Raw genomic sequence first — 21,597 nt, 5'->3', positions numbered from 1 at the left:
TTTTGCCCATTTTTAGCTCCTGTCACATAACATTTATGTGAAACTTTCCCTACTGTTTTCCTACTGTCATTATCTACATTATCATCACCAATTACTATTATGCTTGAAGGAAGTGGAATGGAATTTTCAATCATAATATCAACTGCTTGTAATATCAACTGGGTCAGAGTAGCTCTGGACTGAGACTATATCTTCTGGATCTTAGATATCTCTGCATTGTTGGAACAACTCGGGCAGCAAGTTGCTGGCAGACTTGCTGGCATCTCGGGGACATGGTGCCTGGACTTTGGTTCTGAGATAACAAGGGTGAACAGAGCTCTTGCTTTCAGTTTAGGATAAGCTTCACAGAAGGGCCTTCGTAGGATTTTAAGTAAGATCGCAAGTATGATCTGATAAAGTACTAATATAAAAGAAGGAAACTAGTTTCAAATATAAAATGGTCTGTTGTCTGTAGATGTAGGAGAGGAAATGGGAGACCTAAAGAGAGCAAAGAAACTCAGGTTGAGCAAGGCAGTGAGAAAAGGGAGGAGAGATGGGAATCCAAAGCCTAGAAGAACCCTAAATGCTCAGAAGTGAGACCATGAGGTCCTGACTACACCAGTTGACACTGTGGGCTATTATATGTCTGAAATCCCAAAGGATTTTCTAATGCCCTGCTAGAGGCATCCCACATGAATAAATTAACAGAGCACTGTAACAGTTAAGTATGTGTGTGTCACCAATAATCATAGTAAACCTGTCAGATAATAAATTGAACAGTTCCTGCACCCTTTTGGCATTTATATCCTCTGATGTTTGTATACAGTGGTCACACTGCCTCTTCATCACTGTCTGATCAAGCTGCATATAGTTTAATCTTCCCTCTGCAAAACATTGCTTCAGCCAGTTAAATTATTTCCCTTGCTTTCTGTAACTCAGGCAATTTGTTCATTTCTGGAAAAACTGGCACCACATTATTCTAGCTATAGACTCAAGGTTGTATTTACAATTAATTTTTATTGGGTGCTAACTGGGAGCTTAGTCCTGCTTTAGGCACTGAAAAGGGCTGCAGTAGCCATTGATTTATGTAGGTACTGCCATGGCATCTAGGCAGCCATGTTCTCCCCACTGCCTCATATTCTCACTGTGTAATTTATCTCTTTCTTGACAGTGGAATACAGAACTACAAAATGAGAACATTAGCATTAAGAAGTAAAAGCAATCCCTATCAAAATCCCAATGGCATTTTTTAAAGAAATAGAACAAAATATCATCAGAATTGTTTGGAACCACAAAAGACCCCGAATAGCCAAAGCAATCTTAAGGAAAAAGACAAACAAATGAGAAACAGAAACTCATAGACACAGACAATGGTTTGGTGGTTGCCAGAGGGTAAGGGGGGCGGGGGGCGGGGGGTGGGAGATGAGGGTAAGGGGGATCGAATATATGGTGATGGAAGGAGAACTGACTCTGGGTGATGAACACACAATGGGATTTATAGATGATGTAATACAGAATTGTACACCTGAAATCTATGTAATTTTATTAACAATTGTCACCCCAATAAATGTAAAAAAAAAAAAAGAAAAAAGAACAATAATGGAGGTATCATACTTCCTGACTTTAGCTTGTATTACAGTGCTACAATAATCAAAACAGCATGGTATTGGCAGAAAAACAGACACATAGACCAATGGAATAGAATTGAGAACCCAGAAATAAAACCACATACATATGGACAGATAATTTTTGACAAAGAAGCAAACAACATACAATGGAGAAAAGACAGCCTCTTCAATAAATGGTGCTGGGAGAATTGGAAAGTCATGTGCAAAAGAATGAAACTGGACTGCTATCTGTCACCACGTACCAAAATCAACTGAAAATGAATCAAAGACTTAAGCATAAGACCTGAAACAATAAACTGCATAGAAGAAAACATAGGTACTAAACTTATGGACCTTGGGTTCAAAGAACATTTTATGAATTTGACTCCAAAGGCAAGGGAAGTAAAAGCTAAAATAAATGAATGGGACTATATGAAATTTAAAAGCTTCTGCACAGCAAAAGAATCCATCGTCAAAATAAAGAGTCCACCAACTGAATGGGAGAAGATTTTTGCAAACAGTGCCTCCGATAAGGGGCTAATATCCAAAACACACAAGGAACTCATGCAACTCAACAACAAAAGAACAAACAACCCAACTGAAAAATGTGCAGAAGACCTGAAGAGACATTTCTCCAATGAGGACATACAAATGGCAAATAGACATATGAAAAAATGCTCAACATCACTAATCATCAGAGATATGCAAATAAAAAACACAATGAGATATCACTTCACCCCAGTCAGAATGGCTATCATCAACAAGACAAATAGTAACAAGTGTTGGAGAGGCTGTGGAGAAAAAGGAACCCTCATACACTGTTGGTGGGAATGCAGACTGGTGCAGCCATTATGGAAGGCAGTGTGGAGGTTCCTCAAAAAATTACGAATATAATTGCCATATGAGCCAGCAATCCCTCTCCTGGGTATCTACCAAAAAACTCTGAAAACATTTATCCATAAAGAAATGTGTGCTCCAATGTTCATTGCAGCTTTGTTTACAGTGGCCAAGACATGGAAACAACCAAAATGTCCTTCGATAGATGAGTGGATAAAGAAATTGTGGTATATTGACTCTGGGTGATGAACACACAATGGGATTTATAGATGATGTAATACAGAATTGTACACCTGAAATCTATGTAATCTTACAATTGTCACCCCAATAAATTTAATAAAATAAAATTTTAAAAAAAGAAATTGTGGTATATATACACAATGGAATACTATTCGGCAGTAAGAAAAGATGATATAGGACCATTTGTGACAACATGGATGGATCTTGAGATTATAATGCTAAGCGAAATAAGTCAGTTAGAAAAAACAGAGAATCATACGATTTCACTGATATGTGGTATATAAACCAAAAACAACAAAAGAACAAAACAAACAAATGAGAAAAACTCATAGACACAGACAATAGTTTAGTGGTTCTCAGAGGGTAAGGGTGGAGGGGAGTGGTAGATGAGGGTAAGGGGGATCAAATATATGGTGATGGAAGGAGAACTGACTCTGGGTGGTGAACACACAATGGGATTTATAGTTGATGTAATACAGAATTGTACACCTGAAATCTATGTAACTTTCCTAACAAATGTCACCCCAATAAACTTTATTTAAAAAAAAAAATAAAAGCAGATATTCTTTTATCCATCTGAAGTTTCTCCCCCTTCAAATGCAATTTTTATTATAGTAAAATAGACAATTATATTGTATTGATCTTAAGGAGTTCTCATAGGCTTCCCATGTATAATCTTGAAGTGTTTTCAGCAAATGTCATACGAACGTGAAATTTCCAAAAGCAAACTACCAAATTACCTTGGCCCTACACCCGTTTCTATGAAGAGGAGAAATGGGAAAAAAAACATTTTTTGTATTTGTCTGACACAGTTTCTCCAGTATGACTGAGAACAGATTGGCCAGGGACAGATTTGAGCAAATACAACTTTATTTATTCACCTTGGAGTAAGGGTTTCAACACCTATACAGAATAGTACGCCTTTGTTCATTCCCTCCACACCCATTTCTGAAAAATAGCTGTACGTTCTCTCATGGCAGACACATTGTTTTATAATGGTATAAAATACATCAACACCACCTACCAGTCTCTGGATTTTGCTAATCTTTCATGTAGACTACAAAGCATTTCCTCTTTGTCCAACATAACCACTTGCATGAAAACAACACAGAGGTGTTTTCAAGATCTATTTAAAAGGGAATTACTTCAGTGGGTCTCATTTCTGTTCATGTCTGCTAGTTTCTGGCCTGTTTGATTTTGAAGAGAAAAAAAATACATTATCACTTTAAAGGATAGGCAACATAGGTCAGGCTGGCCTGTCTTTACTAAAATAGGTCATTAACTACCAAATTAATTTACCAACCCTTTCACAGTAGGGATGGGTGGGGAAGGGGGGGTGTTCATTATTAACTTAAAATTGTTTTGTATTTTTTTTCACTTGTGGGTATTGCTAAGTTCCTGGAGGAAGAAATGTGATAAAAGTTATATTTCCCAGGAAGACAAGTTAGACAAGGACCAAATGGCACAAGGAAGAAGCTAAATAGATGGTTTCAAGCTACCCTCCCACTTAACCGGCACCCACCATCATGCCCTCTCCCCAAACACAGGTTTTTGCGTATGTTTTGACCTCTTGTTCTTTGCAACTACTTTTCTGGCCCATAAAGTTGGGAACATTCAGGGTGAAGAGGTATTTCTGCTACAATGTAGTACACACATTAGTAAAAACAAAACAAAATCCTGTGTCATAAAAATTACACATGAAAATTAACAGGGTTCATGGGGCGGGGGACAGGGTAGGGGCTTCAAATTCTAACCAATTTTACAACTAGAATGTGAAAAAATGGGTGTCAGAGGGGATGCTTTGGATGGCCCAGCAAAGTTGGAGATTACCACAATGTAACAATGTACAAAAACAAGAGTGAAAATGCTGGCATCTTTTAGTTAGAGAAGGATGGTGGACAAGGCAGATGGAAGCAAGCTCTGCACCATCTGCCACTCAGATGTGCCTGAGGGAACTGAACAACAGAAGAGCCAGAGCCTCATAAGGTTAGGATGAACCGCTCTAGAAAGATGTAGGCACTCATTGCTAATTTTATCAAAAACACAGCCCAACGGGCTTCTGCTACCTTGCTTATGCAGCAGCTAAACTAAGCAAATCAAGTTCTCCTTTCCTTTGGAAGACTGTAATTCTCCTCCCACTCTTCCAGCTCCTCTTGCCTGTGTAACACCCCTCCCCCCCCGAACTAACATGACTTTGGCATTATCCTGACTTCATTTCCTATTCACCAGTCATGGATGAGCCAATTCCTGTTACCCAGGCATGCTTTGTAGCTGAATAAACTCTACAGATGTGCTTCAGCACCTCCAAGGATGGACTCCCAGGTCAGGGCCACTGGCTGGACAGCCATGGCACACACAGGATAGGGGAGGCAGAGAATACAAATTTTTTAAAACGTTTTATTACACAGTAAAGAATACAACAATACCTGAATCATACTTTAAAGATTCACAGGTTGACAGACCATACATTACAGTCCAACTAAGGAAAAAAGGATAAACAAGAAACCACAGTTCAGACATAGTAGACTTAAAAGCTCAAGAGTATGCTGACAAAAGCATGATGCCTAGATCCCACCCCCCAGTGTTAGTCTACCATTAACTTGTGGTACATGTCTGAATTAAGTATTGCACAACAACTTTAATTTTTCACAATGTCGCAGAACCCATAATATTTTTAAAAATTACTTCAAATCTGCATTTCAACAGTCTCCAATTATTTTCTGTCCCTTGAGGAATTCGGACAACATGGAGTCACTTTCTTTCCCTAAGTATTCCAGACGTAGGCATGCTTTGCGTAAGTAAACCAGCCTTGAAATTTTTAAATCCCCAAGACATGCACCTACACATAAAAAAAAAAAAAGTGAAAAAAAATTGAAAAGACAGGTGGTCCTGTCACACACATTCTCATGACAGAGAAAAGAGAAGAGTCAGAGACAGAGATAAGAGATAGAGGACGCCCTATTCCTATCAGCGACCACCATTCGATTCTATCCAATGAAGATAATTTTTTAAAAATGTGTTATACCTACAAATTATACTCTCACATAGCCTGTACATAAGTGACAAGCAGAAAAGGAAAGTAACAAAAGTTTTCTTTTCTTTCTCTTCTTTAGGTTTATGAGGTCTGCATTGTTACCAAGAAGTGATATGGTTTGCAGCTGTATGAGCTTAACTTTTGGTATCCTGGTTCTTTTGTGCCCATTTGGTTTGACTAGACCAGTTTTTGTTAGCTACTGGTGCAATATACATGCTGTCAGAGGTAGAGTGAAAGTTTTTGCCACTGAGGAGAATGTAGCAAAACAGGAGGAGAGGAAGAGGAGGAGGAAGAGGGAAAGGAGGAGATAGATAGAGCTCAGAGTCAGGGATTTTTTTTTTTTTTTTTTTGTATTTGTTTTACTCAGGGTGCCCTGAATTAAAAGTAATGAGACGTACTGTACTAATCCTTATTTTACACACTAGTGTTAAGAATAACAGTGCTGTTTCACATACATCACAGCTTCTAGAGATAAAGACGTGTGGGTATGACATACCTCATTTTTGGGATTATTTAACCCTTCGTAGCCTAGAGCATATAATAGCTCTGTAAGAAAGGACTGTCCAGTGTCATAAGCAGACTAGAAATCAGAGTGAGGTCAAAAGATTCTGGGAGCACCATGATAAAATATAAACCATTCAGAGCCTGGTTATGTGCTTTCATTTCACTTTAAGCAGGTGTGCTGGCAGAGACTTCTAACACGCAGATAGATGTATTTATTTGTTCATCAGAACTTTCTAAACTAAAAAGCCATTTAGAAAACACAGCACCGAAACAAAATTAAAACCAACTTGAATATGAAAATACGGGAGAAAAATGCTAAAAAGTTAGGTTTAAGAAACTTAATGCAGATTTTGGATTGCTTCTATGCAGATACTGAAAAGCCATTTAAAACTCTATCTAAGGGCTACATCCAGAAAAAAAAATCTAATGGATCATTTTAGATTTTTCAATAAATGCCTGGTGTGTTTATCTATGTGGAGTAATGTCTTTCCAGCCTGGAAAACTTTGGTTGTCTACACTGCCTGCAGCACTGCTGACTTTCCCTAAAGCACACAACCACATTTGGGTGACTGTTTTCAAAACTAATAAGTAGTTCTGGTCTGGACCCTGGACAATGAAGGGTTAGTGAATTTACACTATACCTGACTGAACATGTTTAACCTGCTGATCATTTGGAAAGTAGTACTGGTGCTTTTCAAAATTCTGATTTTGGTCCATCAGATCAGTCTTTGGCTGACTTCCCTTTTTGTAAGAATACTGTATAACCTGGCATTCAGCAGTGTTAAAGCTGTCAGTCTACACCTCAGCATTTGGAGCTCTAATGACTTTTTTTTTTGTAAAATTAGAACTACTGAAACAACCTTACAGCAATATGCATGCACTGTCATTTATTTTTAAGTAGGATATCTTGTTACTTTTTAAAAAGAAAGTCCCAAATAATGATATTTAAAAAAAGAAAAGAAAAATTCCACTACTACTCTATGCTACAGCAAAACTTGGTGAAATGGCTCTAGCATATTAAAAAAGTTTGCTGGAAAAAAAAAAAAGCATGCCTAGGGAGTCATTGTGACAGTGCAAAATACATTTATATACATTCCCTCTTACAAAAACACCAATATGTTAGCATTCCGTGAAACATGCTGGTTTTCAGGAAAAAATAAAATCCTATAGAGAATGAAATAGCAGCTCCGAAAGATAGCCTTTTTTTTCTAGAGAACAACCAAAAAAGTCCCCCCTCCCTTTTTATCCCCCCTGAACTATTAGAGAAATATCACTAATACATACAGATATAAAAGCAGCATAGAAAGATACAGGTTCTCACCAACTAGGAATAAAGAGACTAAATGTGGGCATATGGTTAAACTACAATGCATCTTCACATTTGTCCAACACATTTACAAGAAAAACACCATTTGAAACCTCACAGGACAGAGTGTTTTAACACCAAGAGAACTACTAGTTTTTAATTAAAAATCCAAACAGGGTGAGGTTGAAAAAATTTGGAAAGCGGCTGGGGCTGGAGCCACCATTTTTTGAAAATTATTTTTCAATATAAAATGAATGAGCTGGAATAGACCCAATGTCTTACTCTGTGGAACCTTACAAAAGTGAAGAAACGTTGAAAGGTTATTTAGGGCAGCTGGCTGATGTCAAAGCTGTCAGAATGCTAATTAACTGCAGGCTGTTTCTTAACTTGTGTGTGTGTGTGTGTGTGTGTGTGTGTGTGTGTGTGTGTAAAGGAGCCTTTTGTATTATGGCATTTTCTTCCCCTTGCTGCTGTATTCATGCATCCCAGTGCAAACATCCTTTCATTTTTCATTCTGTTGACCTGGATATCATTTCTTTTTAGAAACGGGAAAAAACTGAATATCTGTTTCTCCTTCCAGTATGCTACACATTTGTGTGTTTTGTAGCGGGTCTTCGAAGTTCAGTTAGCATCCATGGATGCCATTCATCTTCTTGTTAAAATGTCTACTGCTGTAGCCAATGCTCATGCCCTTGAGGGTTTTCCTCTTTTGTCTCCCCCATTGTTATATATCAGGAACATTATGACTTTTAATATTAGCATTTTGCTTTCAACAGCAATTAGCAATCTCTTGGTTTGCTGTTTGGTAAAGCATCGGTTAATGAGGTCATCTAGTTTAAAATCCCAGCTACTGGAAAATAACAGGGAGGAGGTCAAATCTATCATTTCATGTTATATTTTCTGCTCTCTTTTCAGTTCTCTAAGGAAAAGATATCTTTGTTATCCACAATAAGTCATTACGACCCGTTACTGGCCTTCTATTTTACTACTACCTCAAGATACGGTTAGTACTGTATCTCTTGATGAAGTACTGAAATAGCATAGTTCGTCTATAAACAAACAAACAACAACAACAAAAAACAACTTTGAGCATCTGAGGATGAGGAATTGGTTTCATGTTGGTTGTGTTGTCTTTCCTCTGACAGTTTTGAGTTTACATCTAGCGAGGGGTTGTCTCTATGGTGGAAGGGGTCCCCGGAGTAGTTGACCTTGGGGTGGCTGCTGGTGGTGTGTCCATCGGGCTCCCAGCCCCACTGTTGGGCGTGACGGAGGAGCTGACCGCAGGCGTGTCCCCCTGCTGCTGAGCCTGCAGGGTCTGTCCACAGATGTGGTGGTGCTTTTCCCAGTCTTTGTGCTGGCAAAATGAGCCACAGTATCGGGCTGTGTTACAGCCGCTGCAGGTTTCACTCGCTTTACGGCCACAATTCCAGCAACTCTAAAGGAGAAGACAGAAAAAGTGAAATCCCAAATTAATACGTTATCCAGAACAAAGTCTAAAAAAAATGTCCTAGGCAGCTGTCATGCAGGGATGTCCTGCCGGGTCTCAGCTCCCACTCCCCACATAAGAATGCAGGATATGGTATGGTCAAAGAGGAACATCCACGGAGCCATAGATGGGGGAGTCACTATATTCTCGCTGGCAGCAGGGTTGGAGACACAGGAAGCAGGAGCCACACTATCCGCAACCTGCCGTCCACTTCTCTCTGCCAACCAATCCCACTTGCTAACTGCAATCCTCCATGCTAACTGCAATCCGCTCTTGCCAGCTCAGCCACCATCTTCTTGCTAGCCCCCATTTTCTGCTACCATAGCCACGGCAGTTATATTAGTGGCCAATGGCTCACTGGTTACAGCTGACGGCCAACTAGCCATAGCTGATGGCCATCCAATCGCAGTTGATGGCCATTTACTACCTGAGCCAGCACCTTTCCACATAAGGCCGAGAGCCTGGAAACTGCTCTCCTGGCTCTGATCCCACAGCAACACTGACCCTTTATTATCAAGAACTATGTGGTAAGAATGAAAAACCCAGGTGTGTGTATGTGTGTGTACACTAAACACACAGAAAGTGCAGGTTTTGGTGTGATGACTGCCCAAACTTTTCTGCCAACAGTTAGTATGATATTAACAAACTGGCTGAAGCTCCTTTCCAGTTTTACTATAAAATCTGTTCTTTTTAGGTTTGGCTCTCTTCATATCTAAATTCTTTGTTCACCTATACTAACATTTGTTGTATCTAATTTTTTTTTTTTTTTTTTACCTTCTAATACCAATATCACCATGTTCAGATGTAAATATATCACTCTGGGCAGAAGCTTCTTCCTTCTAGATACTAATAAAAATTACAAAGGAATTATAGAACCCTATATTAGATTCAAAGAAATATAATGACGAAGATAGAGGATTCTATTCACTGCTCAATCACAGACTAGAGAGAGCGAGCAAGACATGTATTTAGTTCTTCCCATTGTCATCAGTTATTCAGTGTACCTGATATGCAAACTCAAACTATTCCCTTGACTTCAACTCCCTAGAGGCTAGAGTCCTTGGTTTGTTTGTTCTGTGATATGCTCTAAGTACCCAGAACAGTGCCTGATATACAGCAGGTGCTCAATAAATATTTATGAAATGAATGAATCTGACTACACCTAATTTGGCTTTGAAAAACTAGAAATACTAAACCTGGGTAAAAAATGAGGATTTATTTGTACACAATACATTCCAGCTGGTGGAGTTCCTTTGCAGCTCATTTGCACCTCAGAAACTCTGAGTAGTCCAAAAAGTGGAACTAAAAACTTAGACCCTAGCAAGCCCACTGCTAATGTCTGGTGCTTTCCAAGAAGTGAGGAAAGCCCAAATGAGGTCACCTCTGAGATTTAAACTTTGAAATAAACACACTGAATCAGAACACAACATACTAGAGACAGAAGATCACCTGTGTGGGATAGATCCTAGGGAAGGAAAGGAAGGACAGGGAGGAGACTGAAAGTAACAGGGCCCACAGGGTCCTTCTAGGAGGGGTGAAACCTCAGGAAGCCAACTTAAACGTTTGTACAGTAGTTCCTTTGGTAAGATCAACCCCACTGTGAAATGCTTTATATATAGTGATCTTATCTTTGTGTCTTATTCTTTATCTTCCTTGATTTTGATTTTTCTCTGGCTATAATCTGGTAACTCCACCCAGCTGACAGTATGTGTGTGATGGTTGTGTCACAATTAAAATACATTTTTGAAACCCTGATATATTAATATAAAGATATTAAAAATATCTCCTCTGTGTTCCCTGCATTTGTTTTACTTTCAGCATGCTGGTTGTTTGGCTTAAGGTGGGCTCATAAGCCTACTGAAAATACACCACTGGATTGTCAGCCCATTACCCTGATTTGTATGGCTTTACCACTGTGCAAAATATGCAAAGGGATTTTTAGCAGTCATCCTAACTTTGCTAAGAAACAACAGGGCTCCTAAAGTTTCAAGGGCTGGATGCTTGTAAATTAGAAAACTCTGGTTTAAAACTTTTAGAAAGAGTCCGGCTCTACATTCTTATATCTTTACCATTCAGAAATTATGGATCAATGGAATGGAAAAAAAAAAAAAGGTTCAGTAGGAGGTGAACATAGCTGAGGAAATCTATGTTAATGTCATAAATAAAAATGAAATTAAATTAATAATCAGTACTTGAACAAATTTTTTTCTACTTTAACCAGGAAATAACTCAAAAGGTATATACTTCTGACCAGAGGCTTCACTGCCATAACTAGAAGCCCTTCTTTCTCAAAATTAATTCAATTGCTTTGCATGTACAAATGAGCCCACAAAGATGTGAACAAACATGGGCCTGGCCCATCCTTCAGAGTAGTGAGGTATGACATGGTACACAGAATGAATTTTATTTTCTTGAGGTTTAGCCACTTAGAATAATGCCAGCTGGATCCTGGAACATACTCAGCAAGTAAGTGAAACTATATCAGAAAATTCCTATTAGAGAACATAGACTCAGATCCAAAATAATACTTTAAGGAAATTAAATATCTAATCTGCGTCAAGTGGCTTCTTTAGGAAATACCCTGATGTGAGTCCTATCTTCTTTCTGGCAGAGGTACATTTTGGCAGACACAACAGTGGTAACTGCCCAGTACTCAATGCCATCTTCAGATTGAAATCCAATCTAGGCAACCTTCTCAATTTAAACTGATTAAATACACACATTCAACCAGGTAATTATAGATGCATGTGTTGGGGAGTGGAAAGAGGAGGCAGAATGGAGACTTCTTATTTTTTAAAGTGTTTTCAAAGATAGGAACAATTTTACAAATAAAAAAGTGGAATTGTGCCAAATATAGAAACAGATGTTTTGGATCATGAAGCTGCTGGGAACTTAGCCTTCTTGCCTAGCATGGCTGCGTTCTTACCCAGGATTCAAGGGCTCTGGCTAGTTTTACCTGTAGTCCCATTCCCAAATTGTTCAATCCCATTGATTTAACACCTACCACTGGGACAAAAACAACCTTTAGCTGTAGGAAGGGTACAACAAAGAGCAATTCAAATGATCTAATGGGAAAAAAAAAACCTACATATTTTTATTGCTCTTGTCATTGTATTGCAATGAATGAGCAGGAAACCTTAGCACAAGTATTCAACTAACAAAATACTCCAAAGTGCACATTTCTTTTAAAAAGCTCATTAGAAAACAGACAAAGTAACTTCTATTAATATATTCCTCTTAGATGGCTCTACCGGATTTCCTGTTGGCTAATCCATACCTGCAAGACTGATGATGGACCAGTGGCACTCAGCCCCTGAACAATCACACTTCTGGGAATAGTGGAATGTGCAGAATCTGTAAGTACTGTAACCTGAATCATTTTAAGTTTCTAAGCTTTCTGCTGGTTCATAAAGGTGGAAACTACAAATTGTGTATAATACCCGTGGTATATCCATAAGGGCAGGGATAAAGGTGGTCATGGTATAATCTAATTTTACATTTTTCAATTTGTGTTTTTTATATTCAGGCTAGTATTTCCTGATACTTGCTCTATTTATTTGTTATCTATTTTATTATTTTTTAAAATAACTGAGCTTCCCTTTCAGTCCCTGAAGGAATGATGCTGGTGACTGAATTACCACAATAGTGTATAAGGCTCTAGAATACTATTTCATAGCAAATTTCATTCCTAAACCTCATGGTACTTCAGTCTTCCCTTACTTGTGATAATATATTTCCTTTTTGGCATAAATAATATTTTATTCCCTATTTGAAAAATGAGAATCAGTCTATTGACCAAAGTTAGGCTAGACTCAGATGAAGAGTATGAGGCTGAACACAATGCTCCCCTTTGCTAAGTATATAATACTACAGATTGAAGTGAAATGATGGATTGAAGTTTTTGAATGCCAAAGCTGCATGTCAAAGATTATTGATATTTTGTTTCATTATCAGCAATTCTCTTCATCCCTAAGAATAAAACTATTTATTTCAACTTGTTATTTTAGATATACAAAGAATGGCCTTTCTGCCCTACCAGCAAAATAATATCTATTCTGGTTCTTACTGTTAGAAATTCCTTTTCCAAAAAAACAAATCATTTCCTCCTGAGTTTCTCCATATTTTACATACCCACACCTAAATCCTCCAGAAAAAATTCTCACATGCAAAGGATGCTCAATAAATTAAGTAGAATGTTGATAATTAAAATTCCCAAAATGAGGGGCCGGCCCAGTGGCTCAGGCGGTTGGAGCTCCGTGCTCCTAATGCCGATGGCTGCTGGTTTGATTCCCACATGGGCCAGTGGGCTCTCAACCACAAGGTTGCCGGTTGCTGCCGCTGAGCTCCCTGATGGCTCAGTTGGTTGGAGCACGTCCTCTCAACCACAAGGTTACCAGTTCGACTCCTGCAAAGGATGGTGGGCTGCGCCCCCTGCACCTGACAAAGGCAACAAGACCTGGAGCTGAGCTGCGCCCTCCACAACTACGATTGAAAGAGCAACTTGACTTGGAAAAAATCCTGGAAGTACATACTATTCCCCAATAAAGTCTTACTCCCCTTCCCCAATAAAATCTTTAAAAAAAATCCCAAAATGAAAAGGACTCTACAGAAGGTATTTAAATTCACATTAAAGCTCACGTTACATTTGCATTGCACTTGACAATTTAAAACCACTCTCAAATACATTACATAGCTAAGGTTTGATTCACCCAGATCTTTGGACTGCAAACCAAATACTTTCCAAAATGCCACATTCTGTCAATTTCTTAATGCCTGTTTTGGCAGGAATAAGGTTAGAAGGGTGCTCCTGAAAGCAAACAGAAGTTGGACCAGGTAGTTGGAGCACCAAAGAAAAGGTATCATGGTGTGTAATGGAAATGGCTTCCAATTTTGAGTGGCTTCAGTCAGCCTTTCTTGGGTTTCACTTCCATCTACATCACTTAGTGGCTTTAGAACCACAGGCAAGTCACTTAACCTCTTAGGGCGACAGTTCCTGTAAAGCAGGAATAATAACTGCAGGGTTATTCAGGATTGTATCAGTGCTAAGCACCGTGCTGATATTTAGTAGGTCCTGAATAAATCGCAGGAACTAACACCACCTCCTCCTTTTGGCACTGGCTGAAAGAAAACAATCCTATATACATTCTTTATACAGTACAACCTTTAGAATTAGAAAGCCTGTGGCCCTGTGCCTCCCCCCCAACAAGAATTGACAGCTACACAGAGGGAACATTAGCTTACTTCCCCTTTTACTTCATTAGTGACCAATAACCTTTTCTCCACCCTCATTGTCCTCAGACTTTCTGAGGAGTCACCACTACTGACCATTTTCCCATCCTTCCTTTTTAAACCGCCCTATTGAAATTCCCTCTGACTTTGGTTTTCAAGATTAAAATTCTGATTTTTATACTTTAACTTCTTCCTCTTCTGTTTGTTTGGCAAGGGAGGAAGCTGACATAAAGACAGTATACTTCCTTTCCCACACTTTCCCTTGTCAGATTTCGTGGTTTCAATGATCAGCTGTAAGAAAATAACTCTCAAACCTGTTTTTCCAGGTCTCATTTCCTTCCTGAGCTGCAGTCTCTTCCTTTGAGCTGCCTGCTCTGTAGCTCCATCAGGATGCTCCTGTCACCCAGTCAGTTCTCCCTAACTCTGACTCTTGTGTGGTCCACGTCAGTGTGTTGACTTGCCCAAGCCTGTCATATTATTGAAACTCCTTTCTTTAAGTCTCTGCAACCACTCAATGCCATACCCCACCTACCTTGCTTCCATGGTCTCTCTTCCTTCCTTTCCAATCTCATGGTTAGTGTCCAAATTCCTTCCCCGTCCTTCTGGTTAAAATGGCTTCTTAGTTGATTTTTCACCTTTCTTACATATATACACTGCTCATTTGTAAGGTGACTTGTTTATAAAATACTTCTACTCATCTTATTTGCACCTCTCAACCACTTTACAAGTGGGTCACCTAAACATTATCCCAGTTTTACAGATGAGAAAACCAAACCTCCAGGAGTGAACCACTCAAGATTATTCCAAGTCTGGTGCTCGACCCGTTATACCATGAACATTTATAGATTCAAATAGCTGGGCTTTTAATAAATGAAACAAACAAACAAACAAACAAAAATCTTAATGTAACACAGAACCACAGCTCACATGCTCTGGGAGCTCCAAATTATTCTGGGGATCAACTGGACTGATCAGATCATGAGGGCTTTAACAGGAGCCATGCTTCAAGACCTCCGTGTAGTAACTATGTAGTAACTACATTCTACACAGTCCACTCGGGAGGCATTTTCACAGTTTGGACCATACTGCACAGGTTCCACTAATTCTAGAAGGAGTAATCAAAATAAACCTCTCAGAGTGACTTGCTCACACTATTAGAGCTTAGCAGGTTCTGGAAATATAAAATTTAAAGATACAGTCAGTGTTTCTACATATGTGCCACAAAACTGCCCAACTTTGATATATACTGTATAGCTCTGCACCTACGTAGGAATAATGAATAAAGGCTGATTTAATTGGGGGGAAATATCACTTTGGTGGCTTAAAGCTCAAAACTGTCAGATCAGTACAATTATTTATTATCTGTTCTATGCTCATTTCCAGTCACTTGCTTTGGTCACCTATGCTAAAACAAGTTATGAATCTCAAAGAAGAGATGTTGCAGGTTGTTTTGAAATAGGCCCAATCTGACAGTGTTCACTGGAAAAATATGTATAAGAACTGGAAATCAATAAGGAAAAATAAAAAACAGTTTTAAATGGCCAGATTTGGCAAATTTCCTTTCTTTTGATTTATGCTACTGCTGGCATTACATTCTTGGTGAAATATGTAATATACTATAAAAAGAGAAACTACAGAAAACATCATATTGCTTAGATGTCTGCCCAAAGTCCAACATCATTCTGTTACAATAATGATGATTATTCTATAAACCCAAGTAAAGTTAGCGAACTAGGTGAGAGTAATAGTAAGGAAATCCAATGAGGAAACAGATACCCCAGTACACAACCAGGAAAAAAATTCCCACGACTGCTGTATGGCTACTTAGAGGTGGCCTGATAGGCAGACAGCCTGGGCTGAGGTCTAGCTCACACTTAACTGCTGAGAAACCATGAGCAAAGGCCTAACATCCTCAGACTCAGCTTTTTTCAGTTGCAAAATGAAGACAACAGTACTGTCTACTCTACCTGAACTCATAGGAATCAGCGAAAGTATAGAAAGCAATTTCTTTCTTTTTTATTTTTAAAATTTATTGGCGTGACAATTGTTAGTTAAATTACATAGATTTCAGATGTACAACTCCGTATCACATCATCTATAAATTCCATTGTGTGCTCACCACCCAGAGTCAGTTCTCCTTCCATCACCATATATTTGATCCCCCTTACCCTCACTTACCATCCCCTGACCCTTTCTCCTCTGGTAACAACTAAACTATTGTCTATGTCCATGAATTTTTGTTTCTCATTTGTTTGTCTTGCTCTTTTGTTGTTTTGGTTTATATACCACATATCAGTGAAATCATATGGTTCTTTGCTTTTTCTGTCTGACTTATTTCGCTCAGCATTACACTCTCAAGATCCATCCATGTTGTCACAATGTTCCTATATCATCTTTTCTTACCACCGAGTAGTATTCTATTGTGTATATATACCACAACTTCTTTATCCATTCATCTATCGAAGGACATTTTGGTTGTTTCCATGTCTTGGCCACTGTAAACAAAGCTGCAATGAACATTGGAGCACAAGTGTCATTATGTATAAACATTTTCAGATTTTTTTGGTAGATACCCAGGAGAGGGATTGCTGGGTCATATGGTAATTCTATTCGTAATTTTTTGAGGAACCTCCACACTGCCTTCCATAACGGCTGTACCAGTCTGCATTCCCACCAACAGTGTATGAGGGTTCCTTTTTCTCCACAGCCTCTCCAACAATTGTTACTATTTGTCTTGTTGATGATAGCCATTCTGACTGGGGTGAGGTGATACCTCATTGTGGTTTTGATTTGCATTTCTCTGATGATTAGTGATGTTGAGCATTTTTTCATATGTCTATTTGCCATTTGTATGCCCTCTTTGGAGAAATGTCTCTTCAAGTCCCATGCCCATTTTTCAGTTGAGTTGTTTGTTTTTTTGTTGTTGAGTTGCATGAGTTCCTTGTATATTTTGGATATTAGCCCCTTATCGGAGCCACTGTTTGCAAAAATCTTCTCCCATTCATTTGGTTGCCTCTTTATTTCGTCGATGGTTTCTTTTGCTGTGCAGAAGCTTTTAAGTTTAATATAGTCCCATTCATTTATTTTAGCTTATAGTTCCATTGTCTTTGGAGTCAAATTCATAAAATTCTCTTTGAACTCAAGGTCCATAGGTTTAGTACCTATGTTTACTTCTATACAGTTTATTGTGTCAGGACGTATGCTTAAGTCTTTGATCCATTTTGAATTAATTTTGGTACGTGGTGACAGATAGCAGTCCATTTTCATTTTTTGCATGTGGCTATAAACTCGCCTAGCACCATTTATTGAAGAGGCTGTCTTTCCTCCATTGTATGTTTTTAGCTTCTTTGTCAAAAATCATCTGTCCATATTTATGTGGTTTTATTTCTGGGTTCTGAATTCTATTTCATTGGTCTGTGTATCTGTTTTTCTGCCAATACCATGCTGTTTTGATTATTGTAGCCCTGTAGTACAAGCTCAAGTCAGGGAGTGTGATACCTCAAGTATTGTTCTTTTTTCTTAAGATTGCTTTGGCTATTCGGGGTCTTTTGTGGTTCCAAACAAATCTGATGATTTTTTTGTTCTATTTGTTTAAAAAATGCCATTGGGATTTTGATGGGGATTGCATTAAATCTGTATATTGCTTTCGGTAATATGGCCATTTAAACTATGTTGACTCTTCTACTCCAAGAGCATGGAATGTCTTTCCATTTCTTTGTGTCTTCTTCAATTTCTTTTGAAAATGTCCTACAGCTTTCAGCATGCAGGTTTTTCACATCCTTGGTTAAGATTATTCCTAGGTATTTTATTCTTTTTGCTCCAATTGCAAAAGCAATTGTTTTTTGTATTTCTTTTTCTGAGATTTCATTGTTAATATATAGGAATGCACTGGACTTTTGTACATTGATTTTGTAGCCGGCAACTTTACTGTATTCGTTGATTGTTTCTAATAGCTTTTTGGCGGAGTCTTTAGGGTTTTCTATATATAGCATCACGTCATCTGCAAAGAGTGATAATTTAACTTCTTCATTCCCAACTTGGATGCCTTTTATTTCTTTCTCTTGCCTGATTGCTCTGGCAAGGACTTCTATGTTGAAAAGCAGAGATGACAGGGGACAGCCCTGTCGTGTTCCTGAACGTAGAGCAAAGGGCTTCAGTTTTTCACCATTAATTATGAGATTAGCTGAGGGCTTGTCATATATAGCGTTTATTATGTTAAGGTATTTTCCTTCTACACCTATTTATTAAGTGTTTTAATGATAAATGGATGTTGTATCTTGTCAAATACTTTTTCTGCATCCATTGATATAATCATATAATTTTTGTCCCTTATTTTGTTTACGTGATGTATCACATTGATGGATTTGTGGATGTTGAACCATCCTTGTGCCATGGGGATGAACCCCACTTGGTCGTGATGAATAATCTTTTTAATGCATTGTTGTATTCGATTTGCTAGAATTTTGTTTAGGATTTTTGCATCTGTATTCATCAGAGATATTGGTCTGTAGTTTTCTTTTTTTGTGTTGTCCTTACCAGGTTTTGGTATCAGGGTAATGTTGGCCTCATAAAATGAGTTAGGGAGTACTGTCTCTTCTTCAATTTTTGGAAGAGTTTGAGCAGGATTGGTATTAGATCCTCTTTGAAGGTTTGGTAGAATTCACTAGTGAAGCCATCTGGTCCCGGACTTTTGCTTTTGGGAAGGTTTTGGATGACTGATTCAATTTCGTTACTGGTGATCGGTCTGTTTAGATTTTCCAGTTCTTCATGGTTCAGCCTTGGAAGGCTATATGTTTCTAAGATCTTGTCCATTTATTCTAGGTTATTGAATTTGGTGGCATATGCTCTTTCATAGTATTCTTGGATGATCCTTTTTATTTCTGTGGCATCCGTGATAACTTCCCCTTTTTCACTTCAGATTTTATTAGTGTCTTCTCTCTTTTTGTCTTAGTGAGTCTAGCCAAGGGCTTGTCAATTTTGTTATTCTTTTCAAAGAACCAGCTCTTTGTCACATTATTTTTTTCTATTGTCTTTTTGTTCTCTATTTCATTTAGCTCTGCTCTGATTTTTTGCTATTTCCTTTCTTCTGCTGACCTTGGGTTTCATTTGTTCTTCTTTTTCTAGTTCTTTAATGTGTAATGTGAGGGTATTTATTTGGGATTTTTCTTGTTTCCTGAGACTGGCCAGTAATGATATAAATTTCCCTCTTAAAACTGCTTTCGCTGCATCCCAAAAATTTTGGTAGGATGTGTTTTCATTGTCATTTGTTTCTATGTACCTTTTGATCTCTCCTCTAGTTTCTTCTTTGACCTGCTCGTACTTTAAAAGTAGGTTGTTTAATCTCCATGTATTTGTGTTTCTTCCTGGTTTCTTTGTGCAGTTGATATCCAATTTCAAAGCCTTGTAATCAGAGAATATGCTTGGTATGATTTCAATCTTCTTAAATTTGCTGAGGCTGATATTATGTCCCAATATATGGTCTATCCTTGAGTTCCATGTACACTAGAAAATAATGTATAGTCTGATGTTTTAGGATGAAGTGCTCTATAAATGTCAATTATGTCCATTTCATCTAATGTGTCATTTAGGGCTGCTGTTTTATTATTTATTTTCTGTTTGGATGATCTATCCATAGGTGCCAACGATGTATTTAAGTCCCCTAGTATAATTGTGTTTTGGTCATTTCTCCCTTTAGTTCTATTAGTAGTTGCTTGGTATATTTCGGTGCACCCTGATTGGGGGCATAAATATTGATGACTGTTATGTCTTCTTGTTGTATAGTCCCCTTTACCATTATGAAATGTCCATCTTTATCTCTTGTTATCTTTTTCACCCTGAAGTGTGTTTCATCTGATATCAGTATGAGTATACCTGATTTTCTCTGTATAATTTTTTTCTAGATTTTCCATTTTTTTTTCTCTAGATTTTCTCTCTTTGGAGTGTCAATTTCTACCCTTCACTTTGTTTCTATGCTTGTCCTTGTAGCTGAGATGTGTCTCTTGGAGACCGCATATGGTTGGGTTTAGTTTTTTGATATAATCTGCTACTCTGTGCCTTTTTATTGGTGAGCTCAGTCCATTTATATTTAGGGTGATTATTGCTATGTAAGGATTTCCTGTCATTCTATCTTTAGTTTTCTGGTATGGCTGTGTCTCCATTGTTTCTTTGCCTTTTTGTTGTTGTCTATTATTTCTGTGTGGTAGTATTCTATGATGATTCCCTCTGTTTCTGCTTTTATTACAGTATATATTTCAGTTCTGGATTTTTTTTTTTTAATTTTTTTTTGAATGGTGACTCTTAAGTTTATGTAAAAGAAACATTGATATTTAGAGTATTCCATTTTCTTTAGCACGCTTACTTTCTCCATTCCCATATTCCAGTTCAGGCCTTTACTCTCCCCCTTTTTGTGTTTTGGTTGCCACAAAATGTCCCTGTTGATGGTGGTCGAATAGCCTCCTTTAGTTTTTTTTGTAGTGCAGGTCACGTATTAGAAAATTCCCTCAGCTTCTGTATGTTTGGAAAGGTCTTTATTCCTCCTTTGTATCTAAAGGATATCTTTGCTGGATATATTATTCTTGGCTCATAACTTCTCTCTTTCAATAGTTTGAATATTGAGTTCCACTACCTCCTGGCTTCCAGAGTTTCTGCCGAAAAATCTGATTATAATCTAATGGGCTTTCCTTTGTAGGTTACCATCTCCTTTTCCCTGGCTGCCTTGAGGATTCTTTCTTTGTCGTTGATTTTAGACAGCTTCAATACAATGTGCCTTGGAGAAGGCCTGTTGGGGTTGAGGGAATCCGGTGTTTTATTTGCTTCTTGGATTCGAGGATCCAGTTCTGTCCACAAGTTTGGGAAGTTCTCATCGACAATTTGTTTGAATATATTCTCTGTTCCCTTCTCTCTTTCCTCTCCTTCTGGTATGCCCATTATTATTATATTGCTCTTTCTGATGGAATCAGAAAGTTCTTGTAGAGTTCTTTCATTTCTTTTAAGTCTCAAGTCTCTTTCTTCTTCCATCCGTGTCATTTCCAGGTTTCTATCTTTGATGTCACTGATTCTTTCTTCCATCTGGTCAACTCTACTACCTAAGCTGGTTATTTCATTCTTAATTTCTTCTACTGAGTTCTTAATCTCCAGAAATTCTATTTGGTTCTTTTTTAAAATTTCAATCTCTTTCGTAAAATGCTCATGCTGTTCTTTGATTGTGTTTCTGAATTCATTAAACTCCCTTTCTGTGTTTTCTTACATCTCATTGAGTTTTTTCAGAACTGCAATCTTGAATTCTCTGTCATTTAAGTCACATTTCCATATCTTTAAGTTCCTTTTCTGTAGACTTTTCCCTTCCTTTCTGAGCTGTCTTGTTCCCCTTGTTATT

At 38.1% G+C, this 21,597-nt stretch overlaps 1 protein-coding gene across 9 annotated transcripts in view; it reads right to left on the bottom strand.

Annotated features, from left to right (window-relative positions):
- Positions 1–5,040: 5,040 nt before the first annotated feature.
- The window catches only part of RUNX1T1 (RUNX1 partner transcriptional co-repressor 1), a 182,301-nt gene continuing 165,744 nt past the window's right edge, over positions 5,041–21,597 (bottom strand). For all 9 annotated transcript variants that reach the window (XM_074316318.1, XM_019718441.2, XM_019718440.2 and 6 more), the window contains one exon: positions 5,041–8,942. In XM_074316318.1, coding sequence (XP_074172419.1) covers positions 8,667–8,942 — 276 coding nt within the window. In that variant the 3' untranslated portion in view covers positions 5,041–8,666. The remainder of the gene's footprint in view (positions 8,943–21,597) is intronic.

The sequence above is a fragment of the Rhinolophus sinicus genome, linkage group LG12 (assembly GCF_036562045.2).
Source record: "Rhinolophus sinicus isolate RSC01 linkage group LG12, ASM3656204v1, whole genome shotgun sequence".
NCBI classification, from domain to species: domain Eukaryota; kingdom Metazoa; phylum Chordata; class Mammalia; order Chiroptera; family Rhinolophidae; genus Rhinolophus; species Rhinolophus sinicus.
The sequence above is the reverse complement of the archived record's forward strand: the minus strand, read 5'-3'. Positions and strand labels throughout refer to the sequence as shown.